This window comes from Miscanthus floridulus, chromosome 4 (assembly GCF_019320115.1).
Source record: "Miscanthus floridulus cultivar M001 chromosome 4, ASM1932011v1, whole genome shotgun sequence".
In the NCBI taxonomy this organism is placed as follows: Eukaryota; Viridiplantae; Streptophyta; class Magnoliopsida; order Poales; family Poaceae; genus Miscanthus; species Miscanthus floridulus.
Window position 1 is genome coordinate 92,129,119 of NC_089583.1, and position 23,526 is coordinate 92,152,644.

The 23,526-nt window shown below is 41.9% G+C and overlaps 2 protein-coding genes across 2 annotated transcripts; both read left to right on the plus strand.

Moving 5' to 3' along the window:
- The first annotated feature begins 8,664 nt into the window (after positions 1-8,664).
- LOC136550018 (uncharacterized) lies at positions 8,665-12,568 on the plus strand. Its single transcript, XM_066541452.1, has 4 exons — positions 8,665-8,965; positions 9,895-10,424; positions 10,629-11,537; positions 11,891-12,568. Exons 1-4 carry the CDS (start codon positions 8,786-8,788, stop codon positions 12,135-12,137), a joined length of 1,866 nt encoding a protein of 621 aa, XP_066397549.1. The 5' UTR covers positions 8,665-8,785; the 3' UTR covers positions 12,138-12,568.
- A 2,667-nt stretch (positions 12,569-15,235) lies between these two features.
- LOC136550017 (ATPase family AAA domain-containing protein At1g05910-like) lies at positions 15,236-22,593 on the plus strand. The gene is made up of 11 exons (XM_066541451.1): positions 15,236-15,424; positions 15,746-16,071; positions 17,708-17,812; positions 17,924-19,711; positions 19,797-19,985; positions 20,100-20,242; positions 20,666-20,911; positions 21,127-21,313; positions 21,433-21,498; positions 21,594-21,840; positions 21,931-22,593. Exons 2-11 carry the CDS (start codon positions 15,862-15,864, stop codon positions 22,347-22,349), a joined length of 3,600 nt encoding a protein of 1,199 aa, XP_066397548.1. The 5' UTR covers positions 15,236-15,424; positions 15,746-15,861; the 3' UTR covers positions 22,350-22,593.
- The last annotated feature ends 933 nt before the right edge of the window (positions 22,594-23,526 follow it).

Sequence of the window (23,526 nt, forward strand, 5' to 3'; positions counted from 1 at the left end):
TCTGCTGTGATGGCTGAGGCATCCTGTTGGTGGCGTGGCGGGGCTCTCTCGGTGGAGCGTGGCGGCATTGGCGTCCATGTAATCAGGTGTGTGCCGTAGCAGAGGCGGCTTACAACCGAGCCATGCAAGTTCGTAGAACAAATGTATGAGTACCTTCTTCTATGATTATAGGACTCCATTTTCTGTACACAATAAAGTAAAGAACACATAAAGAAAGGTTATTCTGTATGAATTTCAATTGAAATCAATGCTTTTGTCACACAAATATAGAAAAACCGGACTATCCCATAGTATGATATGAACAAATGCACAAATTAATGCTCTCGAACACTGTATGCTTTGTTCTAATGCTAGTTTTTCTATTGTCCACCTAATGGTCGAAACTCTAACGAATTTTGCATACTTTTGTTGCAATAGATGGACAGATCCTAGATTCCTAGTAGGAGACCATTCTCACCAATGTTCATCACAGGAGTTGAAGAGTTCATGGATATGGTTAAACAAAAATACCCAGAGCAAAACATCCCTTGCCCGTGTACATATTATCTTAACCAGGTGGTTAAATTTTGTCATGAGGTGAAGGACGACTTACTTATAAACAGAATGCCACCCCACATACACCACATGGATTCATCATGGGGAAGAGGAAGGAGGTACTGACATTATAGAGCCATTAGATGTGCATGGATCTCATCATGATAGTTGGATTGCCGGAGGAGTAGGAGTACCTCGACGATAACATATTATCATATTTTGATGATTTAGTTCAAAAGCTATTGACATCTGAAGAACGGGCTGGAAGACTCTCAAAGTTTGAAAGAGTGTTGGATGAGTTGAAGCAATCAGTTTCTTCTAGATCTACCTTCTTAAGATTCTCCTTTCTTGTTAGGTTGCTCTATATCAAGTCCCACTATCGAGTTAGCAACAACTATTTTGATGAACTATTGGCGTTGCTGTTAGATGCATTCCCTAGTAGAAACGTACCAAAATCATGTGAGGAGACCCACAAATATATTCGAGAATTGGGACAAGGTTATGAAAGTATCCATGTGTACAGTAACAAACTATGTGTTGTTTTAGGGTGATCGTGAGGAATTGCAAGCGTGCCCAAAATGTAAAGAGTCTAGATGGGAGGATGCAGATGGTAGCAGGCGGGTTTCTCGGCATTTTTCTCTAATACCGAAGTTGTAGAGGACCTTTGTGCTCGAGGAACAACAGCGGACGCCGAATGGCATGAGACTAAGCGGAAGAAGAATACCGGTGAAATGAGTCATCCAGTAGATGAGGAGGCATGGCAAGACTTTAATAGAAAGCACCCAACTTTTGCAGATGATTCAAGGAACTTAAGGCTTGCCATCGCCACAGATGGTTTCAATCCATTTGGCAACTTTAGCTCAACATATAGTATGTGGCATGTTCTTGTAACGCCTCTGAACCTACCACCATGGGAATGTGTGAACCCATCGAATTGCTTTATGTCTGTAACACCCTCGGTGTTACACCATAAATCATTTACTAAAACATGTCATGAGCATCATGTTTATGTGTTAATTCTTATGATAAAGTGTGTAGATCAATTTCTGTAATTCGAAACGATCAACTAGAATGCGAAATGAAAGCTGATTCGATAGTCATGTTATATCACTTATGGTTTAAAACCAAATTTTATTAAGCAAAAATGCTATAGAACATGTATGTGGAACTTAAATAAAGCTTGAAGTACAAACTTTGTAGATGACAATGAAATACTTGCTGTCGAAAAATGATATTACTAGCTAATATTTCCACTAGCTTAGAAATCGCAAATGGAAATCTAATTCAGCTAAAAAACTTAGGAATTTTCAAGTCTGCCAACAGTTAGACACCGCTATGTTTAGCAATTTATTGTGAGAAATTGAGTTAAGGGGTGGGGTAGTGTTATAGCTCGATTTGGTAGTCTCATGTGCCATCTTGAGCATGGTGAAGATGATTTAGGTCCTAAAGCAATCGTTTGGTCGTGTTGAATGTTTTAAAATTCGTGTGTGTCACTGTCTTAGGTTGGTTGGCGTCGGGTGCGCGGTCACCACGCGGCCTTCTCAAGCCGCGCACATGGTCGCATCACGCACGGTCAACTATGCCGCCACGCTTGGTCGGTCAAGCCGACTAGTCTTGGCCGAGTCCGGCCACAGCGAGCCGCTAGCCCTACGCCCTGCTGCTCTACCTCACGCTGCCATCTTGGGTGCTGCGCTGCCATCGCGTCCGCACTGCCAACACTACTCGCATTGTGACGCTGCCGCTGCTGTTGCATCGTCGTTGCTTCCACGCTGATCCGCTACACCTCTGTGCTATTGCCGGCCCTGTACGTGTCGCCTCTACCATGCGCATGTGGTGAGCCGCCATCGTCATGCAATTTATGGCATTGCCACATGTGGGCCACGCCGGTCGAACGTGCGTGCACGTTGTCCATAGCGCCGGCGCATGGGTCCCATGTTCCCATCGCTCGCGTCCCACCAAGGCATGGACAAGCCGAGCCCACCTGCCTCGCCATCTCTCTTTTCTCTCTCTTCTCTCTCTGCTTTCCGCCGCCGTCGTGTCACATCACGGTGAAGTCAGAGAGTGAGCACCTCTCATCAATTCCTCGTGCTCGCGTCTCCGCCTTCACGTCCCCTCTCCAGCCGACCCCACCCTGCCTTGACTCGTGTCATGTCAAGCTCTAATTTTAGAGCTTTGCTCGCCACCATGCCATTAAGGCCCGTCACTGCTCTTTCCATGGCCAGCCTCCACCATTTCACCCCGTGCCAATTCCTCTGCACAACTAGCTCGCCTTAGCTCTCCCTTCGTCGTGTGCACGCTAGTCGCAGCTCTAGTGCCACCTCCTCGCTACTCAGGCGGTCATGCCTTTATGGTCCACCGTTCACCTCGCAGCGCGCACGTGGCTAGCCTCGCTCGGGTCGTCTCTGGCCAAGCTGGCTTCTCGATAAGGTCACTGGTTAGTTGTCATTGCTTACCCACTACCCTACTACCTTATTGTTGCGGTGGCTCACCAGAATGCTGTCAGAATTGTCGTAGGGCGCCTGTCATCATGGAGAGGTCCTTCTACGACATCCCGGCTCGTGCAACCGCCGCTCATCGTCTCACATCAAAACATAGGTGAGCGTTGGCCTTGTAGATAGGTCAACGTGGGTCTCGTGTGGCTGGCGCAAATGCTAGTGCCATCACTCACCGCGCTAGAGCGCGCGGGGAGGGCCAGGGGCCTTGCCATTGTAAAGAGGAGAAAGTTCTGAGGGTTTTGTTGCAAAGTCGTTGTCTATAGAAATAGTAACATGGACTGTGGGTTATTTTGCTCATAGTTTAGGGGCATTTTTACTAATGTGCCAGCACGCGGGATTCCCTTGTCGTGGGTCGCCTCGCGCTATAGGTCAGCCTCGTGTGGGCTACACCTGTGGGCCGCCGCGCGCTCGCACACGCTGCATCGGTGGGCCGCGTTGGGCCAAAATCAGTTTAGCTTTTTCATGGAGAATAGAAATAGCTTTTCATTTGTATTTTTGAACCGATCTTTGGTAAATCATATAAAATCGTGTAGGTATCCAAAAATTATGAAGCTAATTTTGTTAAGTTTCTAAAATTGTGCTCTATATGTTAGTGTATTTAGTTCATATATATACATGTTGATACCAGGAGCTATTAAAATCATTTGAGAGTGCTTAATATTATTAGGGTCAATATTGTAGGAATTTTTATGGCAAAATGGTGAAAGTTGTAGCTTTGAAAATTTTACAGTAGCTTCATGGTATTATTATGTGCTCACTATAATTTTTATGGACCTAGAATAGACCGAGCAATAAGGTAGTTAGGTGCTCCTTGTTTTAATATACATTAAATCATTAATAAAAGAAGAAATGTATTTTAGTTGCTAAGATAATACTTGAATGCTTCATACTTGTTTAGTGGAAAGTATGGGTAGCTTAGCATCTTAGTCATTAGAGTTAACTTAGTAGCTTGGTAGATGTATTGTTATTTTAAGAGTTGTTATTGTCGTAATACTAAGTGTTGCATCATCATTGCATATATGTAGAGAACGAGTTAGTGGAGTTCGTGACCACGGACGAGCAGGAATACAAGGAGGTGATCGAGGAGTATGAGGAGCAGGTTCTCATACAGGGGAAGGTCCTAGAGCCGCCATTGACTAACTTAGCTGACACCCCACCTACCCAAGGCAAGCCTCGGTGCATAGCCCTTATTTTGAATAATTATTGGATATATATATGTGATGTGCATTTATGTTACAGGCTTATTGTTGAAACTACATGCATAGATATACCTAACTATGAGTCATACTAGCTTAGGTCGAGTAACTGCTATGCTTAGGTTTTTCGTTAGCGTGAGTAACCTGTCATTACTCACAATAGGTGATTATTATTATCACTCTCAAGATAAAATTGTGAAAGGAAATAGAGACTGGGCAGGGATATGGTATGGGTATTGGTAGGTGTAAGAGGTTATATCTCGTGGCCAACGTGGCATAGCTTGGTTATACTATTTTCCCTGTTCATGTCGATTAAGGACCGGCCGTTGCATTGGATTCTAGTTAGGTCACAGACTTATTATCCTAAGCACATACTTGCTTATGGGAGCAGGAAGGCTCATTGCTCTCTTGTCATGGGTTCTAGTTCTTTCCAGACTGACTGATTAGAGGCGGGGATGGTTGAGGTCTAAGCACCACACTGAGTCTAGGACTCAGGAGTGGGGGCTTGGAGTCCAAGTTTGGACGGAGACCTGGACCCCTTGATAGGAGAGTGGTGGGTTGGTCTTGCTTGTGCCTAGGCTACAAGCGGGGCATGTGTTTTGGGGTATCCAGCTGGGCTACATTGATTCATGAATTGTCGTGTAATACGGTACGATTTGTCTACGATCTAACACCGTAGTAAGAGCTGGAAGATGAAAGATGGTGAAATGGATCTAATTGCTCAACTCTTGCTTGAAAGTAGAATAGGTGCTTACATAGAATGGTTAGCTAATGATCTAATCATGACTGCTAATAAAATACATATATAAGGATTCACTACTAGTATTGTTGTTCGCAAAAAGGAAACCCAGCAAACCATAAAGCTTATAATATCTTTTGGAGTCAGGAAATTATTCTCACTAGTCGGGTAAGTCTTACGAGTACATTGTGTACACAGGGTTTATTTACCCCTATTATAGGTGCAGCTTGAGAAGTAGCTGTTATGTGGAGGATTCTTCTGATGGGCACAGACAGATCTTTGTATCTTATCGTTAGATGTTTATTTTAATTTTGCTGTTTAAATTTTACACTCTGAACTTGGTATTGTAATAATGTATTTCTGAGAACTCTTATTATATAAAATGGACTAAGTATTGTAAACTCGTTCTTATTATTGGATCCTAGAGGAAAAATGTGGATTGTTCGAGTTCTCCCTTGGGGTGTGCTCGACGGAACCGTCCGATGTAGCCAGCTTTCGAGGTGCTTAGTGTCTAGTGGAAGACGAGCGCCTCCGAAAGCGTGCTATTTTAGGCGATTCTGCCATAATGTCTCTACTAATTTCGAGCCCAACCTCTCTAGGAAAATGATTTTGATGTATTCTTGGAGCCTCTTATAGAAGAACTAAAAGAACTATGGAAGGGTGTCAACACTTTTCATGTGTTACATCATGATAATAAGAAAGGTCTCACTCTACGCGCTACTGTGCTTTAGTGCATACATAATTTTCTAGCATTGAGCACCTTGTTAGGTCGAACTACAAAATGTTATTATGAATGTATTTATTACAACAAAAATCCATTGTCAAGGAGCCTAAGAAAGAAGCTAGGCTACCTTGGACACCGTTGTTACCTTCCTAGGGATCACCCTTAGAGGAAGAGCTTGGATTTTGATGGAAAAATTGAGGACCGAGATGCATCGAAAAAGTTCACCTTACAGGAGGTCCTTGAGGAACTCGAGAAGGTGAAAGATGTCTGCCCAGGTAAGCACGGTGGAAAAAGGAAACGAAAGCGCGGAGAAGAGCCAGTGATTTATAATAAAAAATCTGCTTGGTGGGGGCTACCGTATTGGAAGGGACTATTGCTGCCACACAATCTTACTTCAACGGCATCCCTGCTGATGAAATCAGAAATACCTCTCCTGTGTCTTGCATGAATGACACACAGTGGTGTGCACTTGTCCACATGTGGTTAAGTTCTAAGAACAAGGTATGTGTGTGTGAACTCATTTATTTCTTGTCTAGTCTTTATGTGGTCTACTTGTGCTGCAGTCTAACATAATTGTGATTATAGGCAGTCTTGGAGCAGAACAAGTGAAAACATGCAAAAGTCAAGTGCCACCAGGTTATAAGATCTCGCTCCTATATTGCCCGCCTATAAGCAAATGTAAGTGATAGTTGTGTTACTCTTTTTATATCAAATACGTAATATCTTTTATGTCAATAGAAAGGCATGTGCAATTTTTACAGAAGGACAAAAACAGGAAGGACGCAGGACATGATCAAGAAGTGCTCGTTGAAGAACATGATCGAACTCATGAAGATGTTGATGCAGTGGGAATCTTCAACAACTTCCATACCAGTAGCAACACGGGACTGAGCGATGCTGCAAGAGAAGCAGTGATAAGTACCTTCATTTGCTTTTCTTGAAATCTGCTGAAGTCATTGGCACAAAAGAAGGAAAAATAGGAGAAGTCTAAAGTGGCACCATCATTTTGAAGCTGTAATATTACAACAGTTAATATGTTACCTATGCATTATGCTTATGAATCTCTGTCGATAGTAGGCTGAGGAAGATCTATGCATTACTTGTACTGAAATAATCTCTTGGTTCTGCAATTTAAGTCATCTTCCTAATATTTAGTCCTTGGTTTTCGCAGGAAGCTATGGAAACTATACGAGCAGAACCTGTTATTGATGTTGTTTTCAAGGTCCTCTCCCAGGTCAACTGTAACACCTTTTCTTTAAAGAATACTGATATCAGGACAAGTTGCTCCAGACTTCGAGAACAACTTGCTGCTCATCAGGAAAGTTCAGCTATCATCGCTGAACAAGTGGATCAACTGAAGAGAAAGACAGAAAACACTGATAGGGAGTTTGAGAAGTTCAAGAAACAACAATATGAGAAGTATAATAAGCTCCGTGAGCATATCATGCTCTTAAGCGCTGATAACTCTTAGTCTTATTGATGTAGTGAACATGTGATTTATTTGTTGTTTTGATGTGAAATTTTGGCAGCTTGATATATGAACTCTGTCAGTGGTTTGCTACTGAGCTGGACTACTGTTATTTGATTCAGGTTCAATATAATTATGCATGTAGTCATTTTGTGCAGCAATGTAGATCTAAAATCATTTTCTCTGATGTAATGACTGGTGTGCACGTGGTAAATTCGGCACAGGCACGTTGTTAAATAAGAATCTGACATGTGGATGAACTAGTGAATAATGCATGTAACATCCATGACAGGACATGTGGGCCAATACAAACAAAATACGTGGTACAAATTCATCCTACCACATGGTCAAATCAGAAAAAGAAACGTGGGTAGCTCAGGGCGCGACACATGGCCCAATAAAATACTAACACGCGGATGTACAACATCGAGACACGTGGTCGAGTAAAAAAATACGACACTTGGTCCAATGAATAAGTGACACGTAACCTAACCACAACACGACAAGTGTGCCAATAGAAAACTAACATGTGGAACAAAAGGGTCCTGACATGTGGTCCAGTAAGAACCAGAAACGTGCAAGAGCTAGAGATGGCCACGTTGTGTAATAAGAAGGTGACATGTACCTAAAATATCTTCAATGCAACCGGCTATAGCATATACACGTGAAAAGCATCTCCAACGGAAGCACCCGTCAGCGTGGCTGCCCCTGCCACGCATACCAAAGCAGTTCTATGACGATTAGTTTTCGTCATAGATCTATTCAATCGTCATAGAATTGTAAGAATGACGTGATTTTTATGACAAACCGTTTTTCGTCATAAAACTAAAATTATGATGAATTTGACTCCTTCAGTGACGAAAGCTGATAGTCATAGAAGTAGATATTTCTAGTAGTGTCCGTTGCACGAAGTGGAGGTCACCGACAGACCAAACTTCCACACTCACTCTCTCACACTCTTATCTCCACTCTCTCTCTCTCTCTAGTTCATTCCTCTCGCTCTCTCTAGAACCCACCAAGAACACAAGGAGGAAGGATCACCCTCGTTATTCTTATCCTCCTTGTTAACTTAAATGACTTAGTGTATCTTAGAGAGTTTTTCTTAAATCCATTATTTAAATCATTATTTGAAAGATATTTGAATAAAATCGTTCTTTATATTATTCTACTTTTCCAACAATTTTTATATATTTTATGAGTTAATTTTGTTCTTTATCTCTGATTAGCGAGAAATTCAAATAAAAGATGATAATATTTAGAGGTATAATCTAATTAAAAAACTGTTTGAGGAATTTTTTTTCATCAAAATTTCTATTCTCATCGATAAAAAAAATATAAAGACTTGTGAATTTGCTGTTACAAAAATCGGCATTAACAAGATCTCTTTGGGGGCCATCAATATAGAATTCGTCCTCGCGCCCCCGCACCCCCCCCCCCCCCCCCCCCCCCCCCCCCCCCCCCCCCCCCACACACACACACACACACACACACACATGATTAACGAGACAGTTAGCCCCTTGGGTCCGGAGAAGGCAAAACTCTCCTCGGCAATCTCCATCTCGAAATTCTCTCGCCTGACTACCCAAGCTCAAGTCCAAACCCTAACCCGCGTCCCTGCTCGCCGTCGGCATGTCCGCCAGGTTGCTCCGGCGAGTTCTCCAGGAGCGTGAGGCCGCCCCGCAGGACACTGACGTCGCCGACGACGACCAGCCGGCGGAGGAGGAGGCCTCTCCTCCACGCTCCTCCGCGCGGAACCTCTTCGATCTCCTCGACGACGGCAACGGCGACGGCGACGAAGAAGATAAAGTGGTGCGTGCCTCCCGTTCCCTGATTACCATCTCGTTAGGGTTTATAGTTGTTAGATTGTAGTAGGAGCACTTTTTGTAATCGCCCCCAATGTGCTGAGCTCGTAGCGTCAGAGAGATATGGTACGTCATTGGTAAAACTGTCAGGTGAAAACAGAGAAGGTCTTCACGATTTTGATTTCAAGTGTTGGGGAAGGAGGAAAGGGAAACAAGTTTCAGTTATGCGTATATTGTTGAATAGAGGATGTATATACTTAATATAACTCCAGAAAAGGATCAGGAAAGGCTCAAGGCTGCACAGCGCTAATATTTAGAACCATTAGGAGTGTATTTATTTTTTGCACTGTGGTGATGACTTTCTCGGTCTCATTCGAGCTGCTACTTGTCCACCTTTTATCATCGAGTGGGTTGTTGGATGGGATCTGAGGTTTGTTTTATTTCTTAAGAGTTGGGTTAAGTGTCGTGCTGTTCTGCAAATGAGGAGATGTCTAAGTATACATAAAAAATACATACCTGGTTAAGCTGGTATCCCCAGCCCTTCCTGTGAACTGTTCATGCTTTCTATAGAAGCTGAAGGTAAACATGTCTATGGAAAAGATACACGTAGAAAGAAGTTTCCTGTTAAAGTATGGATTTCTACTTCATACTTAACAAATTTTATTTGGCTTGCTCGGATTCATTCAATATGTCGGCATTTGTTTTCATTTATTTATTGCAGGTTATGGTGTGTATTTTCTTGTAATTGTGATCTTAAAGGTGTAAGAAACAAAAATAACTATGGTTATGAAATCTTGGACCCAGTTTTCATGATCTAATCTTGCCTCATAGCTTCATATCATAGCTCAGCTTTCATGGTACTGTGCTCACCAGGGTTCAATAGATCTTTGTATTAATCAGACTTGATGTTAATGTTCTGTTCTTGTTCTGCTACAGGAAGATGAAACAGAAATAATTCAAGCTTTGAGCTATACAGAACAGAAACATTCTGTGCAAAAGAAGGCGAATGTTGTTCCCGAAACAAAAAAGAAATCAAAGAAAAAGAAAAAAAAGAGCAAGGCAGAGCCATCATCAACAAAGTCAAAGGATGCACAGTCGTTGGATTCAATTCTGGAAGCTATTGAAAAGAATCTAATACAACAAAGATCTCATCAGAGTGACAGGGCAGCTGGAAAGGAATTTGAGACAAATGAAGCTACTCATGGGGCATCCTCTGTTCTTGCAATAGACCCCAAACATCTAAAGGGTGAAAATGAGATGAGACGCATTTTTGGATCAAAGGTAGTGGATTCATTTGAAAATCAACGGAATATGCCAAGCAGTTCAAGGCAAGCACGTGGTGCTAGGCGTGTTGCCCATAATCCAAGAAAAACTCTTCTTGTGTCTCCACCTAGCTACTGGCCACCATGGGATAAGTCGATATCAATGGATCTTCTTGAGATGAAGAATGGTTTGAATTACTTCAGGTGAGGTCTTATCTTATCTGTTCTTGTGTCTAATATTTGTATGACACCCTCTTTGCATGTGGCATATCGTCGTAGTATTGTAGAACATCTTAAGGCATAAGCAGAGTGCGATTTCAAAGATGTGTGTGAATCTGGAAGAAGTCTTAGCTTCCTAGTTCCATGTATGAGTTAACCTTTTTAATAACAGCTCTTAATTGTTTGCAGGTACACATATGATCCTTCAGTCAGCCATGTGCAGGAATTATTTGAAGCTGCCAAAGCAGCAATTGATCTCAATGCTATTGCAGCTATATTAGGGAAATATCCATACCATCCAGAATCACTGTTGACATTTGCTGAACTTTTCAAATATTCTGGAGAGCATCAATCATCAGCAGATGCAGTGGAGAAATGTCTATTTGCATTGGAGTGTGCTTGGCATCCTTTATTTAGCCCACTTCAGGGCAACTACCAGTTGAAATTCAGCCATGACACAAATAAGCCACTGTTTACAGCACTCTTTAGTCACATGAAAAATCTGGATAGGCGTGGCTGCCACCGGTCTGCTTTAGAGGTCTGCAAGTTTCTATTGTCACTGGACTCTGATGATCCAAAGGGTGCTCTATTTTGCATTGATTACTTTGCTCTAAGATCACAACAGTACAAATGGCTGGAGCAATTTGCAGAAGAGTACCAGTGTGATAACTCCTTGTGGTTATTTCCAAATCTCTCATTTTCTCTTGCTATTGCACGGTTTTACCTTGAGCGTGATGCAGCATCAGAGGGTTCTGATGATGCTGACAAGTCAACATCTCTTGATCTGATGAAGCAAGCTCTGATGCTTCATCCTATGGTGCTTCGCAAGATAGTTGACAAGGCTCCTCTGAAAGACTCATCATGGACCCAAATACTCAGAAATGTGTTCTTTGGATCAGCAAAACCGGGAAGCCCTTCACTTGAGCATATGATCAATATATATGTGGAACGTCATTATATCATGTGGAGATTCCCAGAACTGCAGAACTTACTGAAAGAGGCTGCTCTTTTGGTGATTGAATCACTAAAGCAAGATAACAGGGAAGCCCAGGACTGGGCATGTGTTAGAAAGGAGGCATTCTCGTCAGAGAAGAATGAGTAAGTTCCTCTGAAATCGGAGTTCACTTGACTGTTCTTATCAATTATGCCCTTTGCTTTCATAACTTTGCATTGCTTATGATTCTTTGGTAGCGACATGAGTTGTTGATTTTGCCTACAATTTGAAGGTTATATGGAAAATATAGGGTTGATCTAGCATAGCTATGCTATCACAACTTAGCAGTAGTTTTGCATGTGGAGTTTAGCAAATTGTGGTACCTATAACATTTTCTAGTTTCAGTGATACTCCCTTGACCGGGTATTATGGTATAATGCAATGTTTTTAGAAATTATACCGGACTAGACATTCTGAGTAGAGTTATGAGTTCCTGAGGTTGCCCCCTACCTTGCAGGTACTCTCATCTGCTTGTTTCAGACTTCTCTGACACAACACCGTCGCTCCCACCAGAAGAACTACGACCATTCATGGTCGGTCCAGGAATGGTGCATGAGATGCCACCTGTTGAACAAGAAGCTGGACCCGAGAGACTCCGTGCTCCTCGTGAAGTCGCTGGGCGTAATCCTGCGGTAGTCTTCCTTGAATCACTGCTCCCATGGGTTGACTATGGTGACAATCATCACGATGCGAACGACGATTGATCAGTTGGACGTACAAAGTGGCAAGGATTCACAATTGCGCCTGAACTATCGAATGTGACACAAATGATTAAGAAAAGTTGTTGCTCATAGGGTCACCTCGGTACCATCAATAACCACCACAAGTCCACAAGCCAAAGTGGTCTTGTGTTTTTTTTTTTTTTGCTATGTTCGCTTCTCTTATAATCCGTCTTTTTCAGTTTGTTTTTTCAACCGGAACAATGTTTTTCTCTTACAACAAATCAACCGGAACAGTGTTGCGAACGGGGCCTTTATGGTGTTGTCGAGGCCTGAGGTTAAATATGTAATATAGCTCATCTGCTAAATTGGCAAAACATACATGCCAAGTTTTAGGGATCGAGTACCATTTTTCAGCCTGTTCATTTGGTCGTAAACGATCGTGGATTATAAGCTAGAACAGTATTTTTCTCTCATATCAAATTAGCCAGTAGTAATAATCCACGATCTTGAGACTCGAGTTTATGCCAATTCTGCAACTGATCTTTCATTTATCCTATCTTTTACTGGCGTTCAGGTTATCCGACTTTGTAAAAGGGTTTAATACTGTACGGTGCTGTTAGAAAATTTACCCAAATGTTACGATTCTTGGCCCTCCTTGTCATCCACTTATCCTTGCAGCAGGCTGTTAGGATGTTACAAGTATATACAGTGCACGCGACCACGTGCCACTTGTACGCGGTTCTTGTACCCGCATGGCGTTCGTCATCATGGGTGCTCCAGTTTGGCACTTTGGGTCTGCTGAGCCACATGCCAGCCAGGAAGCTTCCGCAGGTAAAAAAGGTGGCCAAAAAGGTCTGGGCACTATTGCCGTCTTTGGAGGGATCAAGTACAACAAACCGCAGTGGATATGTCGTACTGTGCGGCTGTGACTTGACCGCGACTATACGTTACTTCCTCCGTCCCTTTAAAAGTACTCCCTCCGTCCCGGATTAATCCACGTCTCGCGTTTAAAATTTTTCCAACATTAATGGGTCACATAGGCTTGAAGCCATGAACCTGATGAACTCATGCAGCCCGTCCTAAAGTATGGACTGATCCAATGCAGTACTAGGTTCAACTCATAGAAGTAAAAAAAAATCGACTCCACCACCTCCGTTCAGACTCTGGAGCTTTCTCAACCACTCATTCCATCATTAGCTGTATTTTAAAAAGTAGACGATGCTTCCGGTCAATCCGGAGAATGCCTTCTGCCTCCGCACAGTCACTTTCGTACATGGGCAAAAGCGTCATTTTAATAGCTGCCTTGGTTTTCATGCTCAACTCTAGATGTGCAAATAATACGGGACGGAGGGAGTATTATTTTTTATTTTAGACTTCTTGACTGTTGGTATTATTTAACATTTTTATATAAATATTATTTATTTTGTCATAACTTATTTTATCATTATAGATACTTTAATAATGATTTATTTATTTTATTATTTATATTAAAATTTTAAATAAGACAAACGGTTAAACAAGAAGTCCAAAAGTCAAAAACAACACTTTTAATGGGACGGAGAGAGTACATGAGATTTCTTGTCACGGGCTCTATACGGGGCTTTGGAACCATATGCTTTTTACATGCTGAAATATGAATCGATGCATCAATCTCTCTCCCTCATTGACTTTTACATCTACATAAGACTATGACTCTAAAAATGTGGGAATTTTTCCTCCATTACAGCGAGAGAGAAATTGTTAAGAAAAATCACATGCACGAGAGATACCCTAAAACTAATGCTGCCAGTTCCTTCTATCTTGGTTTGTCTTGGATAAAGCCTTTGTGAGTTTTTACCATCAATATCTTAAAATATAAGTCTATCTAGGTTTGTCTTGGATAAAATCTTTTTGAGTTTTGACCAAATCGTGTATATATTTGAATTGCTAGATTCGTTAGAGAAATACTTTCATAATCTTTAACTCTTTTTTTATTTACGGACCATGCTCCTAATGGACTATATTTACATGAGCAAGTATACTAACTTATACTGATGCTGGACACTATTGGCTTTTCATATATGCTTGTTCATATCATGAGGTTATATTCCATTGGTCACATACATTTTACTATCTCTAGTCAAGTGAATATGATGGAACTACGCAACATGTTATTTTTTTTCAACGTAACTTAATTATAAGCAATACCAAACAACTAAAACCTGTGCAAACACATGAAAGAATTGAGTATAAATAGGGAGTTGTCCTCTTACTATTTATAGAATGGAACACACCCATGAGAGCCATATATATTATTTGAACTTTTTGGATCTAACTTACCGTTTATAGAATGGCCACTTTAGGTTTTTATCTTCAGCTATTCTCAAGATAAAAACAATGCAAGAGCCTTTTATCGCGTATGATGCAACAAGCCCATATAATGAGCTAGGCTACTTCTTTTTATTTGTTATCTACATTGGGATGTTTTTTCTTTGCAGCTATATATAATTTAGTGGAATTAGACACTAGATGAGTTCATATAAATGACATTGATCGATGAAAGGAGTGTGTTCTATAGTCCTCATCTGCCAACATAGCTGAAGAGGAAGACCTGTACTTATGGTTCATCTTGTTTTTTAAAAAACATGGGCTCTCTGGATATGATATGTGTATGGACTGTAAAAATATGTCTTTTCAACCTACTCAGGGCAAAGTCATAGTCATATTATAGGTTGATATTCTTGTTCTTTATCTTTCTGTCTGTAACTATAATTCTTTTATTGTCCTCATGATAGGTTTCACAAATATCGTTTGGTTATAGGTTTAGAAAATCCTAGGGCAGAGGAAGACAAAAGAGACATGTAGACACCCCCACTCCTACTTTAAAATGTGTTCTCTCCAACGGTACACGAGTCCGTTAACACATACCTGTCCATAAACCTGGAAAAACCTCTCCACCGTCCGGTCTCCATCCAACGCCTGGGAAAATCCCACCCACTAATTCCCTCAACCATTTAATCCCAAGTCAGACTTCCTCTATCCACTGCCACCGGGCCCAGAGATACCATTACGCCCACCTGTCAGAAGCCGCACCCGCTCTAGCGCCATGTGAACGCTGCGACAGAGGCGGCCTCCCACTCACGTGCTCCGCGCGTGCGGCCGTGGAGAGGAAAGAAACTCCCTTTGCGTCGTCTCGGCATCTCTCTCCGCTTCGAAACCCCGGACTCGAAGGAAGATAGGAAACCCTCGCGAGTCGCGTTGCCTCGCCTCCGTCCCCTCAGCTGCCCGCCGCCGCCTCGAATCCGCCCGGGCTCGGAAGGTCCCGCGCCCCCACGGATCGGATTCGTGAGGTTAGCACCCGGCGGCGACGGACTCGGGATTTTCCCCTGATTTTTCGCGCTGATTTTGGTCTCATTTTCGCGGGGTTTTAGTTCGGACATCTGGCGTGGTGTGGGTTTTTGTTCGCTTGTATGAATTTTGGATGATTCGTGGTTGGCTGACTGGAGTTTGGTGGGGGCGGATTCGTATTTTTGTTCATGGGTTTGATTTTTTCCTGGGTGTTTTTTTGGGGACCGGACTGTTCAGTGTGGAAAAATAAACAGCAGGTTCCATTTTGTAATGCACTAGCGGTAAATTTGGTATCGTTTGATATCTTATCTGTGTATACGCAGGTTGGTGGATTCGGGGCTAGGGTTTGGGGATCGGCTGCAATCGTGGGGCTGTTTGTCCTAAATCTGAGGAGCAATGGGCAGCATGGTCTGGAAGTGGACCTGAGGAGGACGGAGGGATGGTGGTGATGGAGGGTAAGGGGGATGCGTCAGTGACGCCGGTGAGGACTAGTGACCGGCTGCGGCAGCGTCCAAAGTACTATGGCCGTGGTTATATGTACTACAAGCCAGCCATGAGGAAGAAGGTCAAGTCTAAGAAGCGAACTACCACATCACAGATTGTTAAGAAACTGCTTCGCAAGCCAGCTGCACGTCCGCCACCTGCTGATGTAAGCTAGCCTAAATATCTGATAAGTTCACTGTTTTATGCTGGACTGTTGGATAATTAGTAATTTGGAGGTCCTGCATGCCCATGGCATTTTGGTTGAATGGCTGCCATCTGTCTCATTTCTGTGTGGTTTGTGCTGTGTCTGATACAATTATGCATCACAATAAATCGTGTAACCTGTGTATACGCATTTCTTCTGTAGTGGGTTTTCAACCTCTGTAACGTCTCTGTTTTTCTGTTTCATCAATCTTCTAGAAACCAATTTTAAAGAGCATTTTTTGGGGTGGGTGTGTGTTTCTAGAAGAAAAATTGTTTCAGTGTGGATTGAAGGGTTGATGGCATCAGTATTTCTATAAGGCGAAAACAGACCTTTGAAGTTGGTTCTGTATTTTTGTCTCTTGATTTTTTGCTCACTGAAAATACTACCTCTGTTCCAATATGTAAGTCATTTTAGTTGTCCTAAGTCAAACTTCTCTAGCTTTGACCAAGTTTATTAAAAATGCTTGAATATTTACAACATCAAATTAATTTCATGAAGATTAAATCTTCCATGAAATGTCTTGACAGTGTATTTATTTGGTACTCCCTCCATTCTGGTTTGAGAGGCGCTTTATAAGTTTTCACCAAGACCAAGGAGTCTTAACTCCCCTTAATCCCTATCTATTACTCCCCACCAAAAAATATTGTGTTCTCCATCCATTGGCCGCCCACGTTGTAATTACTCGCCATGCATGCGCATGCAAGACTCCCTGGTGTTGGGAAAAAGGAAATAAATGTTTTGCATGCGTGAATGAGGGATGCTGAGAGCGAGTAACCTGGACTGCATTAACTCGTGCGAGTAGTCCAGAGCTCATGCGCCTCTGAATACCAAACACTTTTCCAGAGCTGACACGCCTCTCAAACCAGAATGGAGGGAGTATTGTTGATTTTAATATATTTTTGTACAAACTTGATCAAAGCTAGAGAAGTTTGACTTAGGAAAAAACTAAAACAACTTACATTTTGGAAAGGATGAATTATTACTTAATTAAATCCAATCTTGGGAGTTGTCATGATTATTATATTTTAATCTGTTTTATTTAACTAATTTATCTGGTTGTTAGTTTATTTATAATTATGATTGAAAATTCCTATCACCCATGTAGCGGTTTTTGTTACGAGGTATATTATGCTTTTACAAATGCTGCATGGTTGCATGTTTAGACTGGCTGTTGCCCAAAAAAATACCACATTGTCAATAGGCTTTTATTGCTAGGTACATGCCAACTTTAACCAATTGTTCACCTGCTCCTTTTTTAAAAGAGTAAAATTCACCAGTGGATCGCTCAAGGTCCAAATCTAGCTAGTTAATGTTGATCTGAAATATCACTGTGGAGCCACATGTCATTTTCCAACATCATCTTCTTCCTCTCTCTCACACACAAGCAAGCATATGCTAATTAGTGATATTTTGACCTTGTGTGGCGCAATTAACGAGTTCAAGGACCCGGATTTGCAAATTAAAAGTTTAGGGACCTAGGTGACACCACCGAACAAGTTTGAGGACCACTGTTGCATATTATGAAGGACCGCTGTCTGTTTGTAAGGACTCCATTTTTTGTGCTCAGCTGGCTAGCTTATGATAATTTTCTTTATAGTCTATTGCAGCAAATTTGCGTCGTTCAACGCGAAAGCGAAGGATTTCCGTAAATCTGGAGGGCTATGATACAGATAGTTCAAGTATGGAAGATGATGATCTTATGGTGAGTTTCTACAGTTCCTGAAAAGTTACTTGTTCAAATTAGTACCCTCTGTTCCAACTGGCAACTAAATTTACTGGTTATTATTGAATTATCTCACATTTTTCTTTACAGAGACCTAGATATCGATCTTCAAAGAGTAAAGGGGGAAACAATGCTGCCCATGATGAAATGTCAGCTAGACCAAAGCGCCAGAAGTTGTCTAACTCCATACCTCGCCGCGAAGGTTTACGGCCTAGAAGATCTTTGCGAGGACAAAGACTGCATCCATACCATGAATCTGAGGATGACCAGGAAAGCTCTGAAGAACAAGGTGCAGAAGATCAAAGAGAAAATGGTAATGAGATTGAAGAGGATGTTGGTGATGAGGAGGAGGTTGATGGAGGTGATGAAGCTGAAGGAGATGGAGATGACGAAGATGGCGAGGAAGAGCAAGAAGGAAGGAGGAGATATGATTTAAGGGAACGTTCAGAGGTTCGTAGACCATCCCCTCGTAAGGAAGGAAAGCACAGGCCGCAATCTCCTCGTAGAGTACTAGTTCACGGAATTAGTCCAAAGAACAGCAAGTATTTAAAAAAAGGTGGGTCGCGCATGCATAAGCGCCCTCGTTTCTCTTTGCCAGATGATTCAGATGATTCCCTTCTTGTGGATGAGCCGGATGAGGGTCCATCCATGCCATGGATGCGCAGTGGGAGGGGAGGTATGCCATGGTTGATGGGTGGGTTGGACATGCATAGTCCAGCAGCATGGGGTCTGAGTGTTGGAGCATCTGGTTGGGGTCATCAGGGCGACACTTCTACTTCGCTCATGCCTGGGGTGCAAACTGCTGGACCAAGTTCTAAGGGAGGAGCTGACATTCAGCCTCTGCAGGTTGACGAGAATGTGAGCTTTAAAGATATAGGTGGACTATCGGAGTATATTGATGCTCTAAAGGAAATGGTTTTCTTCCCATTGCTGTATCCAGATTTTTTTGCAAACTATCACATCACTCCTCCTAGAGGTGTTCTGCTTTGTGGGCCCCCGGGCACAGGAAAGACATTGATTGCCCGCGCCTTAGCTTGTGCTGCCTCTAAAGCTGGACAGAAGGTCAGTTTTTACATGCGCAAAGGAGCTGATGTTCTTAGTAAATGGGTGGGAGAGGCTGAAAGGCAGCTAAAGTTACTTTTTGAGGAAGCTCAAAAGAATCAGCCGTCAATTATATTTTTTGATGAAATAGATGGGCTGGCACCTGTGAGGTCTAGCAAGCAAGAGCAGATTCACAATTCAATTGTTTCGACATTGCTTGCTTTGATGGATGGCCTTGATTCACGTGGGCAAGTTGTTTTGATTGGAGCAACTAACAGAATTGATGCCATTGATGGAGCATTGCGTAGACCTGGCCGATTTGACCGTGAGTTTTATTTTCCTTTACCTGGCTATGAGGCTCGAGCAGAAATACTGGATATCCATACAAGGAAATGGAAGGATCCTCCACCGAAGGAACTAAAGATGGAACTTGCTGCTAGCTGTGTGGGCTATTGTGGAGCTGATTTGAAGGCATTATGTACAGAAGCAGCTATTAGAGCATTTAGAGAGAAGTATCCTCAGGTCTACACTAGTGATGACAAGTTTGTCATTGATGTTGATTCGGTCAGTGTCGAGAAGTACCACTTTTTGGAAGCTATGTCTACAATAACTCCTGCTGCGCACAGGGGATCTATTGTACATTCAAGGCCACTTTCAACGGTTATCGCTCCATGTCTGAAGAGGCATCTTGAGAAAATAATGGAACGAATTTCTGATATTTTCCCTTTCCTTTCATCCATAGATTTTAGCAAGTTCTCCGCTCTTTCCTATGGATCTTCCATCCCCCTTGTTTATAGACCTCGCCTTTTGATATGTGGTGGTGAAAGTGTTGGACTGGTAGGGCTGTTCCTCTCAATAAATAGGATAGTATCATATTAAGTGCTTTTCCTTTTCACTTTCTGACTTGTTTTTGGCTTAGCAGGATCATGTGGGACCAGCTGTTTTACATGAGCTTGAGAAGTTTTCTGTTCACTCCTTGGGACTGCCGTCTCTTCTCTCTGATCCAAGTGCAAAGACACCTGAAGAAGCTCTTGTGCATATTTTTGGGGAAGCCAAGAGAACAACCCCATCCATTCTATACTTGCCTCAGTTCCATCTTTGGTGGGATACGGTCAGTAGACTCTAGACATGCTGTTTTAGTTATTCAAAGTTTGTTGCTTTGACATGATTCTGACAATGTTTAATAGTGATCATTTAGTGAAGTACTTCTTTCTTTATGATACAGGCACACGAACAACTCAGGGCCGTGTTATTGACTCTGTTGAATGAGTTGCCCTCCAACCTTCCAGTTTTATTGCTTGGAACATCATCAGTGGCTTTCACTGACCTCGAAGAAGAGTGTGCTTCCATATTCTCTTCTCGCAATGTGTATGTTCCTTGCCAAATGTTTTTCTACTTTTCCTGGGCTGTGTTGCCTTGCCCTTACAATGTAAGCTAGATATAAAGTGATTATTGCCTACCTGTTACTTAGATGGATTAATTCTCCATTATGTACTGTTTCTTTGTTACTGATCTTTTATTATTAGTCTTGTACTCTTGACTCTTGATCTCTGTAAATGGTACTGCTCATTAATTTTTTTAAAGCAATCTGCTTTGGCCTAGGCACTAAATATGCTGTAATGGTAGGCACATAATTGAGGAAACAGTTTGTTTCCTTTTCATTGACTTCTGGACTTTAGTTCTTTGTATAACATTTTATTTGTGAATCTGTCACCTGCTTCATGTCATGTTCACTGAATTTCCTCCTATCTTATCTTTCACCAAGAAAATAAAAATCTTTGTGTGATATAGGTATCAAGTGGATCATCCAAGTTATGACGATAGATTGAGATACTTCAGTATATTGTTCGAATCATTGCTCTCTTTCCAAACGGAGGAATCAAGAAACAAGTCAAAGAAACAGAAGTCTGCTATTGATCTTCCCAAAGCCCCGAAAGAAGTGGAGGGACCTAAGGTTTCTGAGCTAAAGGCTAAGGCAGAAGCTGAGCAGCATGCTGTTCGTCGAATGAGGATGTGTCTCCGAGATATCTGTAACCGGTCTGCAGCTTACTCTTATTATAGAAGCAGGCAGTTGTGATATTTCAAAATCATAAAATCTACCTTCTTAAATTTGGTTTGAAACACAAGTGCTTCTGTTGGTAGCTTTTTATTTATTTTTCCTTTATCCCTTGCAATCTCATCACTGTTGTTCAATTGACTTTTGAAACCTGAATACCTGATAGAGCTAATAGTGTGACTGCTTATCTTTTCAGCATTTTGTACAACAAAAGGTTCAATGTATTTCACTTCCCGGTATCAGAAGAGGAGGTGCCTGACTATCGATCAATAATCCACATGCCCATGGATATGGCTACTGTCTTGCAGCGGGTGGACTCTGGACAGTACCTTACCAGGGCAGCATTTATGAAGGATATTGATCTCATTGTCTCAAATGCAAAGGTACATCTTTTGGTGAACTTAGTTTCTTGATTCTTGACAGTACATTACAATTCAGTGGTGAGAGTTGTGAGGATGACAGCTTAAATAATGCCGAACTTCCCCTTCTGTGACCTATACAGACTTACAATGGGGATGACTACAATGGATCTAGGATCGTCAGTAGAGCATGTGAACTCAGAGATGTGGTATCTTGTTTGTTCTCACTTTCTCCTATATTGGGTTCTCGACAATGCCTCTACAGATTATCATTCTTATGTCTAATGAACCTCTTTTTGGCCAGGTCCAAGGTATGTTGTCACAGATGGACCCATCTTTGGTGTCCTTTTGTGATAAAATTGCTTCACAGGGGGGCCCACAGCAGGTTGTGGATGATGAAGATAACTCTATTCTTCAAGCAGCGCCTGTTGCTCAGCTGGTTTCTGGTACTAGATTAAGTGCAAGGCTTCGCAATGTACAGCCAGAAGTAAACCTGTCACAAAGTTATGAAGTGCTAAAGCGGCAAAAGAAAAGTGCTGAAAATGAGCAGAGTCAGTTTTCAAGATCTTAACTATAACCATTGCATTTGCTTGTTAACTGTGATTGCAATAATCATGGAAAATGTTGATCTGTTGTTTCAGGCATGACCAAAGATGTGGTAGCTAGAGATGGAAAGTCTCCGGAAGATGTAGATTTGTCAAAACCAACTGACCCAGAAGAAGATGCAAAAGAACCAGAGTCAAATGGCACAACGAAAGAAGCCAACGATTCACCAGCCGAAGAACCAGAAGTACCTACTTCTCCTGAACCCATGGAGTCTGACAATGGTCAAGTCGCCACTACCGTGGCTACTGGTGATGACTTGCTAGGACAGCTAGAAGCCCTAAAGCAACGCTTCATGGAACTCACTGCAAGCTACGGCGTGCCGCAGCTCGAGAGGCTGTATTCCCGGATAATGAAAGGAGCAATAGAGTTGACAAGTAAAGAAAGCAACGAGGATCATAGGCGGTTAGTAGTTAGGTATTTGTTGACATTCGTTGAGAACAGCAACAATTTTTAACTCCGGCGCGTAATAAGATTCTTGTTTTTCCTTGTACATCCTCTTTGGAACGAAAGAATTGTAGTGGTTCATCTGGGGAGCTGTCCCCCTTGTAACAAATCTGCCAAATGCTCTAGTGTCAGTGACACAGTTTTGCCATGAATGATGTAGCAAGTGCACCCTTTCTAGATTTGTCCTTTTTTATTTCCCGAGAATCCCCTTTGTAGATTTGTCATGTACATTCCTCAGCGTTTGTTGTACCTCAGCTTGATGAATTTATGAGGTGGAATTCTCTATTCATGCATAATAACATGTTACTATAATTGCTATCTTTGATTTCTCATTGCGCTTTCTCATTGTAGTGGTCGTTTTGGTATCTAATCCCAGGTAGCGCTTTCTGTCAGAAATTGGAAACTTTAACTGACGGAGTTCACTCCTAGATCCGTACGTGTAAAGCTTTGCCTATGTTAAAAGTGAATGTAAAATGAACAAGATTTGGGAGAACTATCTCTTTCATTGATCTCTGAAATATATTTATACAAGTGAGGGGGTGTCACGAAGGGACACGACTGTTCCCAAAGGACATGCCCTTTGGAGTAAAACTAACTGTCTAATCCTATCCACTAATCTTGTAATTGATGGATGAGATCACTTCGTAAACAGGTGTCTGTTGAGAGACACCGTTTCACAACACTCCCCCTTGATCGAATCTTCCTTTAGATCAATGCAGCTGTAAGCTGAAATTCCTCGAAAAAACCTATGGGAAAAATCTGAGGAATATATGATATGCCATAAAAACTCCATTAAACCTTATTGGAAAATAAGGAGAAAATAGCATATTTATTTGTGATTTAAGTAAACCACTATGTCATTGGTATCCTATTAAAAACCCCAGTGGGAAAAAATATTGGAGATACGACATAAAGATAACTCCTCCAAAAACCTTTTAAGGAAAAATATGAGGAGCAATATAAAGTGATATGCCGCTAAAACTCCTATAAAAACCCAGTGGGAAAATTAGGAGAAAATATGACGACATATTATTGGTATTGCCTTTTGGATAACTCACATGAAAAACCTTTTCAGGGAAAAACCATGGATGAGTTGTGAGGACAATATGTGTCTTTGATATTTCCCACAAAAACCCCGGTGGGGAAAATAGGAAATATAACACATGCTTATGTTAATATTACCTCAT